The sequence below is a fragment of the Nuphar pumila genome, chromosome 15 (assembly GCF_984573655.1).
Source record: "Nuphar pumila chromosome 15, dmNupPumi1.hap1.1, whole genome shotgun sequence".
NCBI lineage: Eukaryota > Viridiplantae > Streptophyta > Magnoliopsida > Nymphaeales > Nymphaeaceae > Nuphar > Nuphar pumila.
In genome coordinates, this window is record NC_143263.1 from 39297320 (window position 1) to 39320005 (window position 22686).

The following is a 22686-nucleotide window of genomic DNA, read 5'->3' on the forward strand; positions in this document are numbered from 1 at the left end:
CCATGTGTGTTTTAGTATGGGCCTATTCTAGATCATGAGTCTTATCCCATTTCAGGATAAGAACAAATCTATTTGGATTTGATTAAAATTCAAAAACTTTTAATCCATATTTCATCCAAGATTTTTATAAATAGGGATTGTTTATAAAGCTAGAAAGATTTGAAAATCATATACCTTAATGCTAGCTCTAGAGAGAAGGTTTATCTTAAAGCTGCATGTGCTTTGACCCTTCCCACCACAAGCCCTAAGTTGTCATATCTACGTGGAGGTATTGTCGAAGTCATTACAAAAAACTATCAAACCTATGTGAAGGTACTACTGAAGCTATTGTAAAAACTATTAAACCTACGTGGAGGTGCTGCTCAATTGAAGGAAAGTCCTAAAGGAGCAAAACATACTTCTGAGTCCGAGAAAGATATTTTTGAGATCCTTTACTTATTTACTCTGATTTATTTAATTTATTTATTAATACTCATACACGTTTTGATCCTTTTTTGCATATCTGAATCGGCTGTGGTGAACATTGAACTACGAAAATCCAAAGACATGCCTTCGCATTACCTTTCTCATAGAGAAAAGATGACAAGAGATTGAAACAAGAGTCCATATCTTTTAAAAGGCTTCTAAAAAAGATTTTAAGTAATCTGGGTAAGTCAGATCTTCCCCGACAAAAAAATTTGTTAACACTAGGCAAGACAATCTTGCCATGGCTAAGTTTATAAAAAAGCTATAATTCCTCTCTTTTTCCAAAAGGTTGTTTTTAAGTTTTTTTCTTCTATGATAGCATGGCCAACTAGATATGATTAAGTTGTTGCTTGCTTATTGGAAAAGAAATGTTTCTGTGGAGGTTTCCAACTTGGAACATATTAAGATGGTTTAGTTGTAAAGTAACCCTCCAGATAAAGGATGAGGGTTACTTATAAGCAAGACTATCCCGGCTTGGTTAAGTACAGACACTAGGGTTGAAGCAAGAAAGATCTTGCCTGGTCTTCTTATCGGCTGCACCAAGGGGTTCCTTTGAACTCTCCTTTTCCATCTTGTTCTTGGGTTCTTCCAATTGCGTGCGGGGCAGGCAAAAGATGGATCTTCATGTTCCGTTTAAGTGTGTTATGGTGTTAAGGTAACTAACTATATATGACCAATAGCAATGGCTTACTTCACGAAAAATAAAACGTTTCTTTGTCCAACTCTTTTGGGGCATCCATTTAACATACCAAAACGGTTTTATTATACTTTTTGGATCATCCATCTAAGAACATATACTAATACGGTTGAGTTGTTTTTGGGTACTTAGCTACATAATTCCTCTTGTTCGTGAGTTTTATTCTAGTGACTTATATATATATATATATATATATATATATATATATATATATAGAGAGAGAGAGAGAGAGAGAGAGAGAGAGAGAGAGAGCTGCTTAACCAAAACCTGCCTGATGGATGCTCAGAGCAGCAAACACGTAAAAAAAACTTTTATGTGGGCTTTTGAAGTGCTGCTAAAAACAAACATTTTAATGTCAGGCACACCCCCACTGAGGTATTTAGCGAGCGTCGCTAAAGGTCCCTGACATTTAGCAGTGCTTCTAAATGGTATTTTTATGCATAAAATATGTTGAGCATCCATCATGCGTTTTCATTTAGCACGGATGAGATTAAGCAACTATCACTTTTCATATATATATATATATTTGTCACTAGAATATGAGAACTGAAAATATGAGAACTAATGTGTGAACCACGATTTTCATGGATTTTTGTTTCTTTTCTCTTGAATCTAACCGTATGGATGTGAACTACATGCTTGGTTTTATAAGAACCCGCTCTTGAATCATCTGATTTTGATGCATAAATCTTTAAGGCTTTAAAATTAATGGCTCGTACTCTTCATAAATATTAAAGCATTCAAAAATCACAAATTTTTCATAAAAAATACACGATCCAATGGTTGATTCCTATCAAATTCGCCATGCCAAGCACATCCACATGGTTGAATTTGCAAATAACAGTATTGAAAATGCCCATATTTCTAGTTCTCGTATTTCAGTTTTCATATTCTAGTGACTCACTAGAATATGAGAACTGAAGATATGAGAACTACAGTACAGTGTGAACCAACGATTTTCATGGATTTTATGTTCTTTCCTCTTAAATCTAATGGTACAGATGTGATCTACAATGTTTGGTTTTATAATTAGGACCAGCTTTTGAATGATCCGATTATGATGCATAAAACTAGATTTTTTTAAGGCGTTAATATCAATGGTTGATAATCTTCATAAATTTTCAAACATTCAAAAATTACATTTTTGCATAAAAAAATGCACGATCCAACTGTTGATTCCTGGGGAATTCACCATGCGGAACACATCTACATGGTTGGATTTGTTAAAAAAACATTAGAAATGCTAGTATTTCTAGTTCTCATATTTCAGGACCAAAAAAACACTGGGCAACCAGTACTCTACATGACAACTATGTATACAAAGATAAAACTGTCAGCAGAATACCAAGCAAACTTACTAGGACAAAACAGTAAATAACTGAGTTTAATTATATTACAACAGAACCAACCTCATCTTACTCTCACATATGATATTTTCACACTTCAGACTTCATATATTCTATCAAATTGCTACAAAAAACAACATATTCTATGTACATGCTTTAAAACACGTCACGTCCTCATCACTTTGAGCTGTTGCACTTCTCTGAGGTCCTTGGTGCTGCATAAATTAATGCAATTATTTAACATTAGTAACAAGGATAAGAACAACATTTCTTTCAAAAAAAAAAAATGGATAAGAGCAACATTAAACTATTCATATACTTTAAACGGTTTTTAATTAACACTCAACTATGGTCTGAAAGATTCCAAAGTCACCATGGACCCAGGTGACCCTCGAATCAGACCAATATTTATAACCCCATTTGAGCCATATACATGATCTCGACCCATACCTGATCCGGTAGGTTAGGATTTGGTAACAAAGAAGTGTGTCCGATTAACTTTCCAGGTCGGAACCGTAAGTTCCCATTAGCATACAAAGCCGGGTATGGTTTATGAAATTTCATACCGGACAAGGGTCCAACCCCAATTCCGATTAAGATCCGTACTTTTTTCAATATAAAATTGCAAAAATTATTTATTTTTAGCTGGGGTTAGGCAGACCCCTACCAGTTATACAACTATACCATTGGGTTTTGAACCTGCAACGTCCCAACACAAGGTAACCTGAACTAGCTGCTCTTACCAGACAAACGGAACCCCGATTGGTAAAAGTGCAAAATTTATTATCTTACCGGGTTGGAACTAAGTCTGGTTTATGTAATCCTTATAGGACTCTAATATAGTTTTTCCAATGGTAGATATGGTCAGGTTCTGACCTAGCACTAATATCTCAGAGTCTGATTGGGGTCTGGACCAACTTGGGTCGGGTGAAGGTCCGATCCGTCACGAAATGTTGGAATAGGGTTAATTAATTGCTTACCTAGCCCAATTGCATCCGAGCTCTTCATTACGCGCATACGTTTGCAGGATTCCACAAACATCCTGAACAAAGAACAAGGTTATTAAGTAAAATGACTTAAATATTTACATAATTTCAGTGTGAAAATAAACTAGTGCAAGTAATTTTACAATTTCTTTTAGGAGGAAGAAAATGTTATCATTAATAACCATAAAACTAATTTTACGATTTTTAACATTGTAAATTATTTTTCTCGATGTTGTGAACATAATCATACCAAAATCAATGTTAGAGTTAATATATATATATATATATATATATATATATATATATATATATATATATATATATATATATATATATATATATATATATATATATATATATATATATATATTAATGAAAGCAATGGGTATGGCCTAAATGGACATGTATAAATGAGATGAGTAACTCACTTCCAAGGAACATCTCCAACGAGCATCCAATCGCCATCTTTGTCTTCGTAAGTAGCAACATATTCGGTGCCATTTGCACGGTCCATCAATTTGCTCTCACCATAGTAATTACCTAATACCAACATCACTTGAGAGACTAATTAATAAATACCAACAATATATATAATTAATGGAATATGTCTCTCACAATGTAATAACAAATACCCTGTTTTTTTCTTTTTTTGAAAGGCAAGCTGGGGTTAGGCAGACCCCACCAGTTATATTTTCAACATACCACTGGGGTTTGAACCAGCAACATCCCACCACAAGGAGACCTGGTACTGACAGCTCCTACCAACCACTAGGAGCCCCCGTTGGTGCAATAACAAATACCCTGTTAAAAGGCGTGTGCATGCACACACACTTGTCCAAGATTTATGCATGATAACATTTTATTTGGTATTTTATTGTTCATACGTATAGCTTTACATATTAAAACTACTAAAAATGTATTTTTAGATTCTTGTTTTTTAAAAACACATGTCATCGTAACTTTACGTAGAAATCATGTATTCGTGTCTCAAGTCCCAATAGAATCGGTGTCCATGCTGGTATCCTTGAGAGAGAGAGAGAGAGAGAGAGAGAGAGAGAGAGAGAGAGAGAGAGTCCTAACGTTAAAAACAATGTTAGTGTTTAATCTTTGGATTAGTAGACCACCTAAGGTTATCTTATATCACTATTTTTTGAAGATTTTTTTTTTGAAGGAAATATCTTATATCACTATTAAACTTGTATTTTTCTAAACTCTAGATTTACTTCCCTGTGACATCTTTTTTTTTTTTTTTGAATGAGCCCTGTGTCATTATGTTATGTCATGCCTTAATGTTAGCAACTACCCAGCTTTTATTATGATCTTGAAATCTAGAAGCTGAAAATATGGAGGAAAAAAAAGACCATAAAAGCTGAGGAAAAATGAATGGCATTAAAGAAATAGTTAGCCATCCTAATCAAGCTGAGTCACTATGAAATTCTGGTCTCATCAACAGGCGACAAAGACAATAAATGTGAAGTAATGCTATGGCATATCACCTCTTAACCATACAAAATGTGACAAAAACTTTCAATGTCCATACGGGCACTTGTCATGTCTGAGCATGTATGGAAAGAGCATCTTGACAATCATTTTTTTCATATCCAATGGTCCAGATCTTGTTTCAGAAAGCGATGTAGGCCAAACCTTACATGAATTATTGCACTGCTTTAAATCCTTGGCATTCACATGTGACCAACTTTTTGTCACTATTTCCTTCTCATACAAATCCATAACCTAACATGAGAACAATGGTACTTTTTTTTTCTTTTTCATATTTGTTAAAGATAAATGAATGGATGTAAATACCTGCATATAGTGACAAAGTTTAAAATGGCAAAATAACTGCAGTCAAATTCTCATTGAGAAATTAAAATTTTTTGTTTCTTTCGTATTTTAATTGGCTAAATATCTGGAAAATAAATTTATAAATAACCAAAGATATAAAAAAGAACAAAAAGTTAAAAAATTAAAATTACGTATGGTCATTTTCGCCTATGATATAGCTGATATAAACATAAGTATCGTGATAAAATCATCATGTTTTCATTAAAAAGATAATATGATGATATTTTGAAAATACTACAGTATTTCAGCCATTTAGAATGCTTCAGAATATCACTGATATTTGTCACTATGGATCCAAGAAGATATAAAAGTACCAAAAACATACGTATTGTGAAGCAGCCAAACATCTTCTCAAGAGCTTGCAACAGCTGTTGGTAGCTATCATACATCTCCAAATCTACTTTGCGTAGGTATGGTGCACCATCCATGGCTACCTTTACGTATGTACACGTCTTCAAAGCATTCATCCTGTAGGACCTCACTGGAGGCCATCCTACCACCTGAGCTCTGAGGGTACAAAAGTAGTACAGTTGGTAAAGCAAATATTAGTGGCCAGAATATGTGCGGTTCGAACAATTTTATGAAAGAAATGAAGGTTCAGTTTGCATGTGTTAAAACATATAGCTAGCGTTAGTTCTGAACCAAGATCAAACTCTGATTTTTGAGGCAGACTGGATCTGCTAAAGGTAGAACACTTAGTGATGCAGGCCGCAAGGCAATGGAAACGACTCCCTAAAGGGTTGGTTTTCTAAACATATCTTATGCAGGCATACAATTCCCATGTTTACATGAGTGGAAATTTAGCAATTCACTTTTAGGGTACGGTTGCTTGTGGGGTGCTGTGCAAATGAGATTCACTTTATAAATCTTATGAGAATTCGAATCTCATGAGGTCTCATTTGCAAAGGCTTGCTTTTGGGGTGTTGTGTGCAACCAACATTTTACGTTTGGTTGCTCTTGGAGTGCTATGCAAATGAGATTCACTTTCTAAATCTCATGAAAACTCCAACTAAACGTACCCTTAGTGTTTTCAACAACGGTTGGTAGCTACTTTAGATCTCCAAAACCATATATATAGATGCTAAATGAAGACTCTACATGTGGCTCGGACAGGTAGAAATCGGAACTAAACATGGAAAGATAATTGCAAGCTAACAACTATGAACTTGTATGTATATGAGAAATTCATGCACTATGATATGATGAAAACATTAGGCAAATAATATGCAATGATAATAGAATAATGATCATATAAAAAAAAAACTACGGCTTATGAAGAAAGCATTACCATCGAAATTTCAAAGAACTAGTTTTTGACACCTAAAATTATTGTAACGATCTTCTGTTCGGTCTCTGGTTAGCACCTTTGAGGTGCAATAATTTGGACTCGTTATTTTTTGAGTTTATATATGCTTTAATTAAACAAATATAACACTAAAGGGACCAGGCTAGGGAATAATAATTAATCTTTCAACTTGAAACATTAAGCATGAAACAAAAGTAGGGGATAGGATATAAAATTGCAAATTTGAATGCTTCAGAAACTAGATGCTAGACTAAAATCTCTCTCTCTCTCTCTCTCTCTCTCTCTCTCACACACACACACACACACACACACACACACACACACACACACACACACAGAGATTGGACCCTCCTAACAGGTTCAGGAATGGACCAATTGGTTTCAATGGTCTAGGCGTTTTTTGCTTATTCATTCTTGCAGATTGTATTTACCATTATATATGTATGAGAATGGACAAGTTAGTTTTTTAGTGTTTTATTGCATGTATTATAAACCAGATCCTACAGCTGTAATCTCTATGATGGTTTATTTTGTTGAAAATATGCATATTCAGATCCAAGATCCTCTAAATTAATTCTTGCTAAAGATATTGGTTAAATTTATGCAATTTTGCAACATTATTAGAAGTTTAGATAAATTAGGAAAAAGTGGCAGCACAAAATCCTCAAAAGAAAAAGATCATTATGGTCAGATGTGTAGACTCACTTGGAAGCAGACGGTTTTCCGGCATCGGCGACCTTCTCTCCGGCTATGGACGCAGGCTCACTGGATGAGCCCAGATTTAGATCGACGGTCTCTGAGAAACCACGTTTCATGGCAGCTTTTCCGACACCTTCCGCATCTCGGGCACCCCTCTTTCCACCTGGCAAGCCCAGCGTGAGCTCGGTCTCGGTCAGGTTCAGGCCGGAATCCATGTTTTCCGGCGACTTCTTCATAGTATCAGCCAGCATTTTCCGTTCAGTGGGGGAGAGTCAGCGAAAGTCATCCTTTTATAAAACCAGTCCGAGCCGACCATTGGCATCCACCGTTCTCAGTGTGCCACGTGTCAAGGCACCATTGGGCCAATTCAAGCAAGTGGACGATTGCATGCGTCATCTTACATGGTCCAAAATAATAGGCCGTCCTTAAACTAGCTTGGCTTGAAGCCTTGAACGGCTCAGCTTGGTGGGTCCCACCCAAATGCCTTGGACGTGTCATGTGGGTGAGGATCGACTGACCCATTAGCATTTGATTGGATTCGATTAGCCAAATGGGTCGGGTTCTTTCTGGCATTTCATGTGTGAGCTCGGAAGTTTCCACGCTATCCAAAACCCGGTCTCATATATTGAGCTGCCTTGCTTGCTAGCAAGTAGCTAATTGATCAATGTGGATTTGACAGAGGATCTTTCGACCTATATCCTAGTCTGGATACCGATCCAATTAACCTATAATGACATATATATGTAAGATTCGGTATTGCCTTCCAAGTCTGAAACCTATTTATATCTGTACCCAATCTCGCCCAATCCAAATATGTGCACAGTTGGACATGGATCGGATATCAGGTAAACTACCGTCCATGTCCGGTCTGATCAGCTTGGCTTGAAGCCCCAGCCGATCGGCTGAGTTTCAGACGTGTGGGCCCACCGTGTCCAGCCAGTTTTAGGTGCAGGTCAAAATTTTGCTGCACAAGAAGGAAACATGAGCAGAAGATTCATGGCCCAGTGGGTCCCACCAAGTTCACCTATGGTTGCGCGTCTAGTTCTAGTCCGACCATCTAGTTGATCAAACTACTCACTCATGACACGTCTACGAACAACAGCCATTTCTTTTAGGTCTTCGTTGCGTTTTTGTGATGGATTTTTTTATTCCCTCATTTCCGTTATTGGCTGAACTACCCTCACAAAGTTGCACCCATCATTCAATTTTCTTAACGTCCCCAATCCAAATAGTTGTAACACGAGGTGACCACCTGTTGAGTTTGACAATCAAATAGTAGGAAAGTGAAAGTAGAAAAGAAAAAGTTTTTTTTAGGTGGAGGAATTTTTTCTATAAAAAAATAGACTTTCTAGAAAAACTTTTTTTTTTTTCAAAAAATTTCTCTCGCTTGAAATGATTGAAAATGTTGTCATTTTTTTCTTTCCTACCTGCATTTTTCCTACTATTTTCTCACTTACAAACGTGGCCTAAAAACAAATAATTTTTTATAAAGAAAATTCTTTCACAGTGGGAGGTGGAATAATTTTTTCTGTCAAATTTTGTTTTTTTCTGTTCACCCACAACATATTTCATTTCATGGGCTGTCATAGGAAGAGCTTCCTCCCACCCACCACCATTTTCATCTCTTTCTCTCGTCTCACTTTTTTTACTCAGTTTTTCTCATGCTACACAACAAAGCGAAAATCTTTCATTTGAAAAAGTTATCGTATCAAAACTTCTCGTAAGCAAAATTTTCTTTTCCTAAGAGAATTTTTCTTGCTTCCAAACATGGTTTATGCACCACGTAAAAAAAACTAATTAAACCTGTTTGGTTGCTGAAGAGAATAAAAGATGTTTGGAAATGAAACTACTTCACCTTTAGATGCTAGTGACTTTTGTCAAAGTTGTTTTTTTTATGGAAAATGATTAAAAAATTAAAAAGGTCGAGACATTTAAAAAAAAAAAAAAAGACTTTTTTCAAAATTGTTTCTTCAATATAATTGGACAATGATTTTTTTATTAATGGGTGTTTTTTGACGCACCCACTCACCAAAAAAGCTGGAATAAATTGGAAACATGTGGGGTGCCCAATCTAAGCTCTCGAGCTCTCCCATCACGAGCTTTAACTAGCTCATTTGAGGAAAAAAATATGGTTTTAAAGAGAGATAACACAAAGAATTGTATTTCTAAACTCATTTATTTTTTTCTAAAACAATTATAAACCGATGGGATTAACCAACAACCTGTGTTTGGGTCATGCTTAGCAACTAATTTATTTACATGTTATATTATATATGCATGTTCCATGAAAATAATTATTTATATTTTTTCGATCCTAACTGAGCCAAATAACCTGTTTAAGCAGAACTAATGCGCATAATAAGTTATCCCCATGGGATCTGAACCAGAGACCTCTCGGTTATAATAGTGTGCAACCTAACCATCTAGCTATCTCATGCCATCTCATATATACCAAGGTAAATGTAAGCTTATTCTATAAATCTAAAGGAGCATATTATTAGGTTATGGTTCATTTGGCAATTGTGATTGCATTATACTCCAAAAACACATTGTTATATTGCTTACCTGGATAATCCATTGCATCCGAACACCTCTTTAGTGAAATGACTACTGTAATGCCTAATGAAGATAATTGACAATACACTTGAACATATGTATTATCCAAATCAAGATAGGATTGAGCCCACTGAGACCTTAGATGGGTCAAAATCAAGCCTAGTCAAACTAAATGCCTTACCAGAAAGCAGTCAAAGGGCTCCTGAGACGTTCGACTTGCACCATATATGACACATGAGAGATACCACCGAGTTAAATGATTGGTTCATTGGGGTTGGGGGATTACTTAGGGCATTATGAGAAAAAAAGGTGCTTGGGAGAGGGTTCTTTTTTATTTATAACCCGAAGAAACCGCACCCGACACGAAGACCTGATCGCGCTGGCTCAGCCATACCTACGTTCGTCTCGACGGCAACGTAAAACTCCTGCCTCCGGGGCCTGGGAGTTCATTAGGAGAATTCTTAAGAGGAGAATCCTTGTGGTGCCCACATTTTAAATCTGCGTTTGAATCCGGAGGTGAAATTAACTTCTGGTAAATGAGAATTCTCATTAGGGACTGTTGTCACCTTTTGCCCCTAAACCCCCAAAAAAGGGCCTCACATTTTTAAAAAATTTGAAATAATTCTCAAATATAAATAATTAAACTGAGAAAGACATATGAATGACACTGACTTTTGCCTCAATTTCAGGTTTCCACCACGACCTAAAGAATATGCCAAACATGGCCAATTCTAAACTCAAAAATATCACGAACATGGCCAATTCTAACTTTAAAGTTTGGTAGAGAAAGATGTTCCACATGATTTCATGTTTATGGTCAGATCTTAAGGGTTGGTTGAGGTCGCTCTACCGGCCATTTTCATCACTGGTTTTGGTCAGTTCTTTATGGCAAGTTGGAATTTTTCTTTTTCCCTGAATTGAGACAATGCTTTGAACTTCATGCTTTTAGTGGGGGGGGGGGGGGGGGGGGGGGGGGGGGGAGGGGAGAATCTGTTAGGAAGGATCCTCTGAGATTACCATGGCCTTGAGTTCATGGGAGCAATGGGCTCTGAGGGCTGATTTTTCAAATGGTCTGTGTGACCCACAACTTATGGTGCCTTATCATTGTTTCTCCCCTAATAATTAAACAAAAAAAAAAATTTTGAGTATGACTTGGTCCATTCCACAATCTCCAATTTCACCTCTACTGCACAAATTGTGTCATGATAGGACCTAGCTGGATATAGGGATATAAATGGTCGAACTTGGGTCATATCTAGGCATTACCGAGTCCGACTTAATTGGATCCACCATAATTGAATTTGGATTCAGATTCGGAGTTGGAAGGAAGAAAGGTAAACTGAATCCGAATATGATTAGCTAATCGGGTAAATGTTACATGTAATCAGGTCAGATTATCCGATGCGTTCAGATTTGGATGCAAAACTTCATATCAAATCCAAATCCGAAGCTGATTATTAATTGGTATATTGTTTACCAAATCGTATTAATCAGATTCGGATTGGGTCGGAGATATCCACCCCAAGTCCAAACCTTTTTTCATCCCTAGCTGGATCCTGATGGATCCCGGTCCCAGTGTGTCCACATCTTGATTCGAAATGACAAATTTATTGAGAGTTCGAATTTCTCAACTGAAATTTTCACTTATTTTAAATTTCTTAAGTTTTTATTTTTATTTGTTTGTGTAAAAAAAGAAAACAACAAGAAGAAAACCATCGAATGACCCTGACCCATCAGACCCGGAACCGGGGATCACCATTAGATGGGTTTGGGTTGGGCCTCCTGAACCATATTCATTTTAGTATTGTTGGCAGTTCTGCATGGCAAGTTGGGAAATATTCTTGTCTCCATTTCCACCATTTTCCTTGTCTAATTGGGAATATTGTAGTAGGAAGGATCCTCTCTGATTGGATGGTCCAAAGTTGGTGGGGCCATGGATTTTGAAGGCTAGTAGTTCAAATGGATGGTGGGATCCACAATTAGTGTTTGTCATGTGGTTTGAGGGGAAAACTTGTGGCGACTTATCAATGTTCTTCCCTTAAGGGCTAAGGAACAAAATTGACCCTGAGTTGGTTTCCCTCTTTGAAGGTCAAGGATGGAGGCTATCCAGACTGGATCTGGATCAAGATTCAGACTTCTTTGGCCATGGGTCAAATGACTAAATGAGACCAATTACTAGAAGATATAACCCTATATGATTTGATTCAGGTGAGTCCAGATCCAACATAGAGGACGATCATGGTCTATTATAATCATCCTTAATTTAGGGAACAAAAATAAAATGCCTGGTTGGATCCAGAGTGGTTCATTAAGGAGAGATGAGACCTGGACTCCATCAGTGGGACCAACAATTATCCAACATCAAATGGACCCTAACATGGGCCATTGGGCACCTTCTGTGGTCTGCATCAGGTCGAGTAAGTGTGCGACATATCGATAGGGTTAGCTGGATCTAAATAAAAAATTTCGACTAGGATCATTTAAATTCTGAATACGGATATGATGGACCACAATTTCTGGTGGAAGTCAGGCTGGTTATGGTCCCCTATGTCGTAAACCCTAATCGGGCACTTAAATGAGAATCTTATTATGAAAACAATACATATACATCTCAAGCATTTATTTAATTATATAATTCTTATTTTTTCTAATAAGAATATTTGCCACAACAACATTTGAATTTGAGGCCTCTTAGCTGGGTTGGAATCTCTTTACCAATCCAACTGTCTCCTTTCAACCTTAAATATGAAAGCACTATAAAGTGAAAGAAGAAAAATCTAAATGATTCGATGATTACCATTATTCCTTTTTACCCATTATTAAAATATTTTCAACTTCAGAGTTTTTTAATACATGAATATAAACGTTTATTTCAAAATTAATTACTTTTTAACATGTCACCTCTGAAATTCGTATTTGATTGGTTGGATAATGATATGTTTATTGTCGCGATAAGCTCATTTGGAAGCTTAATTATAGACAGTGAATTTTGGTATTGTTGGGTTTTACCATGCAAAACTAAGAGTAGGTGAAACCATACTCACAAATATTGGCCATTGTTGCCCATCTAAAAAAATATAAGCCACTTTTTGAAAATCTCAAAATTTTATCATGAGATTTTAAGAAACTGACATAATCCAAAAGAAACATGTTATTTTGAAAATATCATGTTTTATTGTGATATTATTGCATTATTAACACAATATTTTATACATTTTTTAATGTTATTGTATTTGTACGTATTTTTCTTATATATCTTTGAAACTTAAATAGTCCAATACTTTTATGTATTTTCTTGGCTTGATTTCGGATATTCGCCAAGAAATGCTACTACATGCACCATTACTCTCATGGATCACAGTTAATTTATTAACTTCAGCATTTCTGATTCTTTTGAGTGGAAACAGAAAACATGTTTTATTGGAAAAAAAAATCACCAAATGTTCAAAAATTTGGGCCTCCCTGGCATACGGCCACTAACTCAACCAGTAGTCTTACGAAAACCAAAAAAGGAAATGAATGCATATATCAAACCAAAACCAACTTCATGTAACTCAACTATAATTACAATCACATTTGCCCTCTCACTCTCTCTCTCTCTCTCTCTCAACGTACTAGAACACCATCCATAGTCTCTGTACAAGCGTTCAACACAAGCACCCAACTTCTCACTTTGAGCTGCTGCACTTCTCTGGTGTCCTTGGAGCTGCATGCACCAAATCAACTAACATCATCATCAATAAGAAATAACAATCATGAGAAATTTTCTTTTTGAGAGAAAAAATCATGAAAATTTATGTTCCTAAAATAGGATACTGGGCTACAATATAGCTTGACTCAGTGCAGTTCATGAAAAGTTTTCACGTCATTGACCAGGCGTTTTGCATATGGACCTCTTGACTCAAACCCAGATGAAGTGAGTTCATTCCTAAACTTACAATATTTGACTACTATAACCATCTTATAAATTTCGATGATATTATTTGCTTACCAAGCCCAACTGCCTCTGAACTCTTCATTAGACGCATACGCTTGCAGGATTCCACAAACATCCTACAGAATAAGCATAAACAAATGGTAATTCGAGGCAATAAAACAAACCCCTTATTTTTTTGTGTGTGTTTTGATAAACAAGCTGGGAATCTTACTAAACATACTTATTTTCTGTTAATTAATAATCAAAACACCGTTCCCTGTCTCTCTCCTGAATCTGTTTCTCACTTTAATGAAAATTATCTCTCTCAAAAATAAAATAATAAAATAATAATCAAAATACCAAGCCCATTCTAATGTACAGAAAATGTCTAAGCATCCCTAAGGAGTATTTGGATTCACCCATTTTACCCAAAAAGTTAGGCTAATCATAATCCGAGTTTTCTCGATAAGTTGGTATATCCAAACACCCCCAACTGACGAACACAAACCCCTTGTCCTACATATACATGAAAGATTGCTGTCAAGAACTTACTTCCAAGGAACATCACCCACAAGCATCCAATCACCATCTTTATCTTCGTAAGTAGGAACATATTCAGTACCATTAATACGATCCATCAGCTTGCTCTCTCCCAAGTAGTTACCTGCAACCATGTGCCAATAGGCATATCAGACATCAATTATCAAACAAGAACGCCTTACTCCTTACATATTTTACCACTTCTAATACAAGCTTTCCTACGCTATATATAGAGGTTCAAGTTAGTTTTTCTTTCAAAAAAAAAAACTAAACTTGAGCCTCTATATAGCGTAGGAAAACATGTATTAAATGAGGTATTTTTCATGTTCAGACATGTTTTTTGGAGTAATTAAACATCAACAGCTCAAATGGCAGCAAACTAAATACAAAACAGGTTTTCCAGTTAATGAATTTGACTCAACCGTCAATGATATACACATTTACAAGTTCAGATTAAGCATAAGAACATTTGCAATTAGGTTTTATTGAAAATGTTAGGAGCCCTAAAATTAACTAGGACTCTACCAATTACTCCTTAGATATATGTGCTAGCATGAGAGAGAGAGAGAGAGAGAGAGAGAGTAGGTGTGGTAAGTGTACCTATCTCAAAATTATATGCATTTACTCAATGTCAGTTTTTTCTTTCAATTGTGTGTGGATCAAGCGGCATTGTGCATTTAAGTTTGCTTTTTATGCCCAGTTGTCAATGTCCACATATAAATTTTTTACATCAAGATGTCATTAAATAGGAGAGCAGGGTGAGAAGGTCTTCTCAACCATATAAAATGACAAAAATTTCCATGTCCACACGGGCTCTTGTCATATCTTGCCATGTAGGCCAAAACATCCCTGGCCATCACAATTACAACTCAATACCCCACATCTTGTTTCATATGAGTGATCATTCCACACACGACTTCACATCAAATTATCGCCTTAATATCTCTAGAAAAACATGGATGACAAGAGATTTGTCGCTATATCAACCTCATAGTAATCCCCATTCCTTCTTCTAGAAAGCCAGGTAAAGTATATTTTAAATCATTGCTCTGATAAATTTATGAAGAAACAAATATGAAATTCTATGTCACATGGACACAGACACGGATACAAATTCGACATATGCCCAACACATGAATTTAAACAATTTTTTTCATATTTAATTAGTTTGTTAAAAGTATATTTAGTATCGAAAATTAATATAAACAGCTACAAAAATTACAAAAAAAATCTTTGAGCATGTCATAGCGTGTGAATGTGTTATAACATGTCCCCCTAGACATGAGATCTTATCACGTGTCCCTGTGACATAGATGAAAATTATGAGGATGCCGAAAACACTTACATATGGTGAAACAACTGAACATCTTTTCTAGGGCTTTCAACAATTCTTGGTAGCTATCATACGTCTCCAAGTCTACCTTCCGTAGATACGGCGTACCATCTACCGCAACCTTCACGTATGTGCAGCTCTTCAATGCATTCATCCTGTATGATCTCACAGGAGGCCATCCTACCACTTGAGCCCTAACAGTACATAACAGTTACACATGGTACAGATATTAGTCTCTGACACATGTATGATGTCTTGTGCCCAAAAAAAAAGGCTCAGAAATAATGTAAATAAATGAAAAAATTATTGTATGGAGATCATGTAACAGCTTTAAACTCGCATGAAATTGTAACCATGGTAGCATGTACAAAAAATCAATATAAACAGGATTTCTTCAGCACATTCAGTTATGTTGGGTACCCCAAAATTGAATCTAAGAGTATGGTTAAGGCAACTGACAGCAAACATGAGATTCATATTAATAAATCATGGATTGATGATTCTTTCCAGTCATAAATCTCATTCCAAGGATTTAATTTCTTGGTGAGGGGAAATCTTTTGATAAATTATTATTTTTTTTTCAATAAGAAAATCTTGGAGCATATAGTATTTAAAAACATAAAAGTAAACATATAATATTTAAAAAATAAGAACTTTTAAGATCACATCAATATAGCACTGAAAATTTAAGATGTATCAAAGATAAGGGAGATTCTAAAAATCTTGCTATAATATGGTGATATTTTCAAAATCTTGGTGATATCTGTGACTATGGTTTTGCACGTTATGCCTATAGGATTTGATGGAACAACGTAAAGATGCCCCAGAAAACCAAATCTAGCTTTCCATAATCAGATTATACATTTTTTCGGTGATTTAGCGAAAGTGAGTTCTGTCACAGCATATCTATGGGCATGACAGAAGGAACTTTCGCTTAACACATGAACACAAAACGCGCATACATAAGCTAGATACAATTAAAACTATAAATATAATCTTGGTGTGTATTTCATGTCCGTGTGATTCAAAAGTTTTGCATGGAATCCATCATATATTGTCATGAACCTACGTCACAAATATCAGAGCATTTAGAACAATAAAATCCCAACAAAATTGTGATATTTTCAAAATATCCCTTCTATCTAGAAATAGCACAATCTTATCTGATATTAATATGCTATTAAGTTTTCTTATAATTTAATAGTTCTCTTTAGGTTTCTCGCATGATTCCTATTTCTTTTAAATTTTAAACTCGCCGATTTTGCAAATAAGATATATTTCCACAAAAATCAATCACCACCAATCTTTCCCTACCCAAGAAAATCCCTATTCAAGGATTGGTGACCTAAAAGAACTTGGTATATTTCATTTTTTTAGTTCAACTAATCATTTTGTTTCACTTAAAACATCTATATTTTCTCATACGGCTCACCATTAAAGGGTTGCGGTACAATTACAAAGCACCACTTTCTTTCTTTCTAATTTCCGAGACAAACCGTGCAAGCCTTTTTTTTTGTAACTGTCAAGAGCAAAAGAGAGGAGTTTCCCGATTTGCTAAAAGCATGCCGTTCAACCATTACAACTATAGAACAAATTGCTAGCAACCTCATAATTCTCAGAAATAATACTAAAACCGCCCTACCTTGGATTTTTCGAAAAGAAGAAAATGATCAAAACTAACTACAAAAAGTTCACATCAACAGATAGAAATTAGTTCCGAGCAAATACTTGAAAGTTTCAGGCATGCATGCATCTGAAATTCTACGCCACTAGAGGGTGGCTTTCCGGGAAAATAAACACAAAACAGAAGGTCATTTTCGTCAGACTCCTACTTACTTGGGAGCGGCCGGCTTCCCGGCGTCGGAAACCTTCTCTCCGGGGAGGACAGTCCCCGTCGGGTCGGCATCTTCGGACCGCAGGTTGAGATCGACGGTCTCCGAGAAAGCACGCTTCGCCGCGGCCTTTCCTGCTACCTCCGCTTCTGCGGCGCCGCTCCTCTTGCCGCCGGGGAGGCCGAGCGTGAGCTCCGTCTCTGTGGCGGATTCGTCGTTCTCCGAAGACATCATCGCCCTTTTCTCCGTCTCGACCAACACCATCTCTCTCTCTCTCTCTCTCGTTTGATTTCAGAGAAGAAGTGGAGTCGGGGGGGGGAGAGGACGGCCCCTTTAAGCAAAGCGAGGGGAGCCGACAATGCGCACCACCCACCCGCCTTCCCTCAGACACGTGGCGGCAGATGAGCGGTAGAATCTTCCATCGTGTGACGACGTCGCAGAGAACCCAATGATTAAACCTTCTCCGTCCTCGAGCTCCTCGCCCACTTCGACTTGACTCGGCTCGGCTCAGCTAAACTGAGCTTAGCTCTAAGGCATTTGTTTAAGTTTTTTTATTTTATTACTGGTATGGAAGATCGGGTCACTCTGGCCTTAGGTCTTTGTTTCACCTTATCAAAAGTGAGCTTCTTTTAATTCAGTTCACGCAAAACATCTAGTAATGCTTACATTTTTCATGCGTTGTGGGAGAGTGCAATTTCCACTAAATGCACCTCTAATAGAGCCCTTGTGTTACAAAACATACTATACAAATGTGAACTACGTCTTCGGTTCAGTAGACACCAACTCTTGGATCTTGCTTTCCTGACGTGTATGTTTAAAAAATCAAACTTAAAATTTATTATCCTAAAAAAATTGTATTGTTATTATAAAAGAAATGCAACCCGAGGATCGAACTTATTATTTTGATTGTGCTAAACATATACATAAAACTTGGATTTGGTCGATACGACTTTCATAAAACCAGGAGGTTCGAAACCGGCTAGCGTAGGAAACAGAAGCATCGGCGTGAGCCGACTAGGTGGGTGAACTTCGTAGCCGAGCCGACGACGCAGGGGACAGCCGGTTCGGGGAGTGGGCCAAGTGTGTCTTTCAAAGGGTCAACTTGGTTGCACACAGGGGAAGCATGTGCGTAGGATTCGTGGCCGCAGGGGGGACCCACCTTCCCATGTGCCCATGTCTCTCTGTCGGTGACGTGGCAACACGGGATTCGTTGACGTGTCCATCTGTTCACTAATCCGACGACCATTAAACTGCTTCGGAATCATGCCCGGGATTCTAGGCAACCCCTCTTTTTGTATTATGACTCGCCTGTCCTCTTTACACAGTTTTGTAATGACGAAACTACCCTCAATCAGTAAACCCTTTTTCTAAAGTACAATTATTCCATTTCTCATATATGCAAAGTAAAACCCGGTTTGCACAACATGCTTAGATCTCAATGGATATGTGTGTGTGCAAGTAGGAATGCACACCCAACCAAGCTGGCTCGGGCTTGGCTCGGTTAAAGCTCAGCTTGGGTTCGCCCATTTTGTAAACGAGTCATCGTTGATTGAAGCTCAGACGAGCTAACAAGCTGAGCTTGAATGACTTGTTGAGCTTGATAAGGCTCAATAGGCTCACCTCAATTGGTAAGGGGTGTTTCAGACACGACTTGACCCATCTCGTCTGGCTTTACCCTTTCGAAAGTTGAACTAGGGTTAGGGTTTCTCTTCCTCTCTTTCAGCACAACTATTCTCTTTCTCTTTCCCTCCTTCTCCCCGTTGACCCGGCCCCTCGCCTCGCTGCAATGGCCAATGCGATGAAGTGCAAGCTGTGGCTGCTCAAGCGGGAGCGGATCAAGGACTACCTCCTCATGGAGGAGTTTGTCACCAGCCAGGATCAGCTCAAGCCCCATGAGGACAAGAACAAAGGAGGATCGGTAGAAGGTCAACGACCTTCGCAGCTCCCCCCATGAGTGCTCCATCGGCCCCAATTACTACATCAGCATCCTCTCGATCATTAAGGACAAGCTAGCTCGAGCCCGACTGCGCCATCCTCATGCACAACAAGGTGATCTGATCTGATGTCTTTCTTCTTCTTCTTCTTTGATATTTAAATTGGCCTTCATCTAAAGTTTTGGCATAGTTAGAGATTTCTTTTGGTTGTAATTGGGGATTTTTGAAAAGAGAGATCAAGGATTAGGGTTGCATTATTAAGTGGGGTTCCTTTTTTTTGTTTAATTTTGGGAATGAACCAAAATAGATTGGGAAATTGGGATTCCTTAGGCTTAGTTCTAGCTTAGATGAACCCAACGAAAGTGACCAACAATGAAAAACAAGTTGCAGAAACCGTGAATGAGCCGAGCCTACTACGACTTGACTTGGTTAGCCAAATAAGCTTGAGAGTAAACTAGTGAGACCAAGTCCCTACTAACAAAGATTAGGGTTAGTAACTTTGTGGGAGATTGAATAAAACCAAAGGGTTTTAGGGACATCTTTGTAACTTAGGCTCTAACAAGGTAGCCACAGGACGATCCCCTTTGGCTTGGGTGGGCTTGTCCGCCACGAGCCCACCCTGACTTTATTGTGTCGGGCCAAAAGGTAGAAAAGCGTCTACAGTTTGGTTTGGGTGGGCTCGTGGCGGACAAGCCCTCACGGAAATCCATGGGTGGACCGAGAAAGTTAGGTGCGAACCACCAGGAAATCGGGGCATCTCATCGGTTTGACCAGCCCCAATTTCGTGGTTTCACCACGCTTGGCTCCCCAACGGATCGGTTAGGATCCAAACGAACAAGCAGATTGGACCCAGACCGGTCCACCACCTACGGATGGCGTGCAACTCCAGCTCATGCATATTCGATCCATAGTCACAGATCTTGTTATAGTGGTTTTTTCGGCAAATAAAATCTCGTTATAAATAAAAAAAAAATGTTTTTTAAGAACGAGTCAGGAAAATACGAGTATATTTAAATATTAAAAATATACAAACAATAAATAAAAACATAAAAATATTTGAAAATGCAAATTTCACATAAATAATACGCTGGTTTTGGGCGGATTATATCAATTTTTGAAAATGGTAATGCGAGATTTTAAAAAAACTTCGTATGTAACTGTATTCTTGAATTTGATTCAAACATGTAGACAGCAAGTTCCAAATCCAAATCTGGATCTGAATTAAGTGATAATACTGGATCCAACAAGAAAATTTTTGAAAACAATGGGTTTAGATGTAAAAGGCACAAATGGATTGGATTTGATTCATATTCAAATACAGAGCCAACGAGAAGTGCTAAATTGAATTCAAATAAGAAACCCAGAAATTTTTGACCACTTAAGTCTGAACTCTGTTCTAAATGTATACTCAAATCTTTTTTAATGTCTTTCAAAAAAAAAAATCTTTTTTTAAGAGATCTGGATTAGAAGTGCAACCGGATCTGGTCCATTTGCATTCCTAACCACTACCCAACCAGTGTGCATCATATTGGATCCTGTTGCTTATAACTGGGATTTGTATCCGATGATTTGCTTTATGTATGAGCTGTTAATAAAAAAGGATGACGGCTTGGGATTTGAATTTTTTTTTTCAGATTTAGACCCCAGGCATACTGATTCGAGGTTGTACTGGACCCAGATCCAGATGGACCTTTAAATGAATCCAGTAGTGGACCTTTCTTCTATAGCCATACCAAAAAGGGATGATACGTCAGCTACCTATCATCATTATGTTCTTGTTCATTAGAGGTAGAACTGGATCTGGGCCTAATCACTAGTTGAACATGAACCTGGTTTGAGCACTTCTACTTGGGGCCTGGGAATCTGGGATCCAACCACAATCCAGCTAGTGTCCAGCCATATATATTCCAATTTTGATAACACTGGTGCATTTGCCTGACAAGGTAAGATTTTGGTTAGTATCCGACTGGATCTGGAATTAATCCACATCCCATATAACAGATTTAGTAAACCCAGATCCACTTCAAGTGGGGCCCTGGGTGTAGGGGTGCCGATGGGTCGGACATGACCTGATCCAAACCCGTACTGGATCTGATAGGGTCAGCGTTTGGTAACAAAGAAGGGGTTAGCATTGTATGGTCTATGAAATTTCGTACCAGACCTGGGTCCAACCCATATTCCAATTAAGATCCACGCATTTTTATTTAAAAAATTTAAAAAATATTATTTTTATCAAATTTGGACCAGGTTTGGTTAATGCAGTTCTTATTGGATCCTGGCATAGTTTCTCCTGTAATAAATCCATTCAGACCTGGATCCGGACCTTATACCAGCAATATTCCAGCAGTTTCTAGTTGGATCCTGGGTCAGAACCTACGGACTTCTGGTGGAGGTCTGACCCGTTGATACTCCTATAGATGAGTTGACTGGGTGTCTTAAGGCCTAGATCTAGTCAGCCGTTGGTCCATCAGAGGTCCAACCCGTAATTCGGTGCATTTTTTAACCACCGACTCATAGGGGCATATCTGTAAAATTGCGAGCAAGATTCGTGTACATTGCATTCTCCACGAAACAGGAACTCAATTGTTTTCTTGACTCCCCCTGTGTAGAAATTATAAAAAGCGTTGTAAATTCTGTATACGCAACAGGAATCCAAATTAAGGTTTTTTGTTTTTAATATTTTGGTAAACCCTTGAGGTCTCCCTGCTGACCACGGAGTACATCTTAGCTTAAACCTTGTAGCTAAACGAGCACAAAAAAATTGAATGAAGCAAGAGATCAATGTGGTTCGGATCTAAATGATCCTACGTCCACGACCCATCAACTCAACATTTTTTCTCTCTTGGTTAGGGTTAAGATCTATTAACATAGATAGAGTTCGAGAGTACGGTGGTCAGGATTCATGGCCTACAAGTCTTCACGGTTTGAAGAAATTTCATTAGCATCTGATCACTTTGGACGGTTTTTGTGTGAGGAGTCCTTGATATGTTTGAGACCTTAAGCTAGTTTGCATTTTTTGGACTCCTTGATTAGTGTGAACTTGAATTTTCTCGATTCTTTCTTGGTGCCAGATCCAGACCTGGTTATTGGATCCAGATATGGTATTCTAGCAGTTGTAAGGGATGCCGCCAGCAGGTTTCAAACTTGTGACGCCTTGTCAATTTAGTGACATTCACAAGTTTTTCATACCAGATGAGCCTTGCCCTTGTGGGTAGTCAAAGGCATATTGTT

The 22686-nt window shown here is 37.6% G+C and overlaps 1 protein-coding gene across 1 annotated transcript; it reads right to left on the reverse strand.

Moving 5' to 3' along the window:
• Positions 1–2429: 2429 nt before the first annotated feature.
• On the reverse strand, positions 2430–17822 carry LOC149815186 (uncharacterized). The gene is made up of 9 exons (XM_089990494.1): positions 17526–17822; positions 15702–15883; positions 14369–14480; positions 13512–13606; positions 7351–7615; positions 5665–5846; positions 3923–4034; positions 3489–3550; positions 2430–2723 (listed from the first exon to the last, which is right to left on the reverse strand). Exons 1-9 carry the CDS (start codon positions 17783–17785, stop codon positions 2686–2688), a joined length of 1308 nt encoding a protein of 435 aa, XP_089846620.1. The 5' UTR covers positions 17786–17822; the 3' UTR covers positions 2430–2685.
• Positions 17823–22686: the final 4864 nt, after the last annotated feature.

Coding starts and splice junctions, on each gene's coding strand:
- LOC149815186 (XM_089990494.1), bottom strand. CDS start 17,785: ATGGTGTTGGTCGAGACGGAGAAAAGGGCGATGATGTCTTCGGAGAAC. Junction 14,481..15,701: donor GTTCAGTTGTTTCACCATAT/GTAAGTGTTTTC, acceptor ACATGGTTGCAG/GTAACTACTTGGGAGAGAGC. Junction 5,847..7,350: donor GGAAAACCGTCTGCTTCCAA/GTGAGTCTACAC, acceptor TTGTACCCTCAG/AGCTCAGGTGGTAGGATGGC.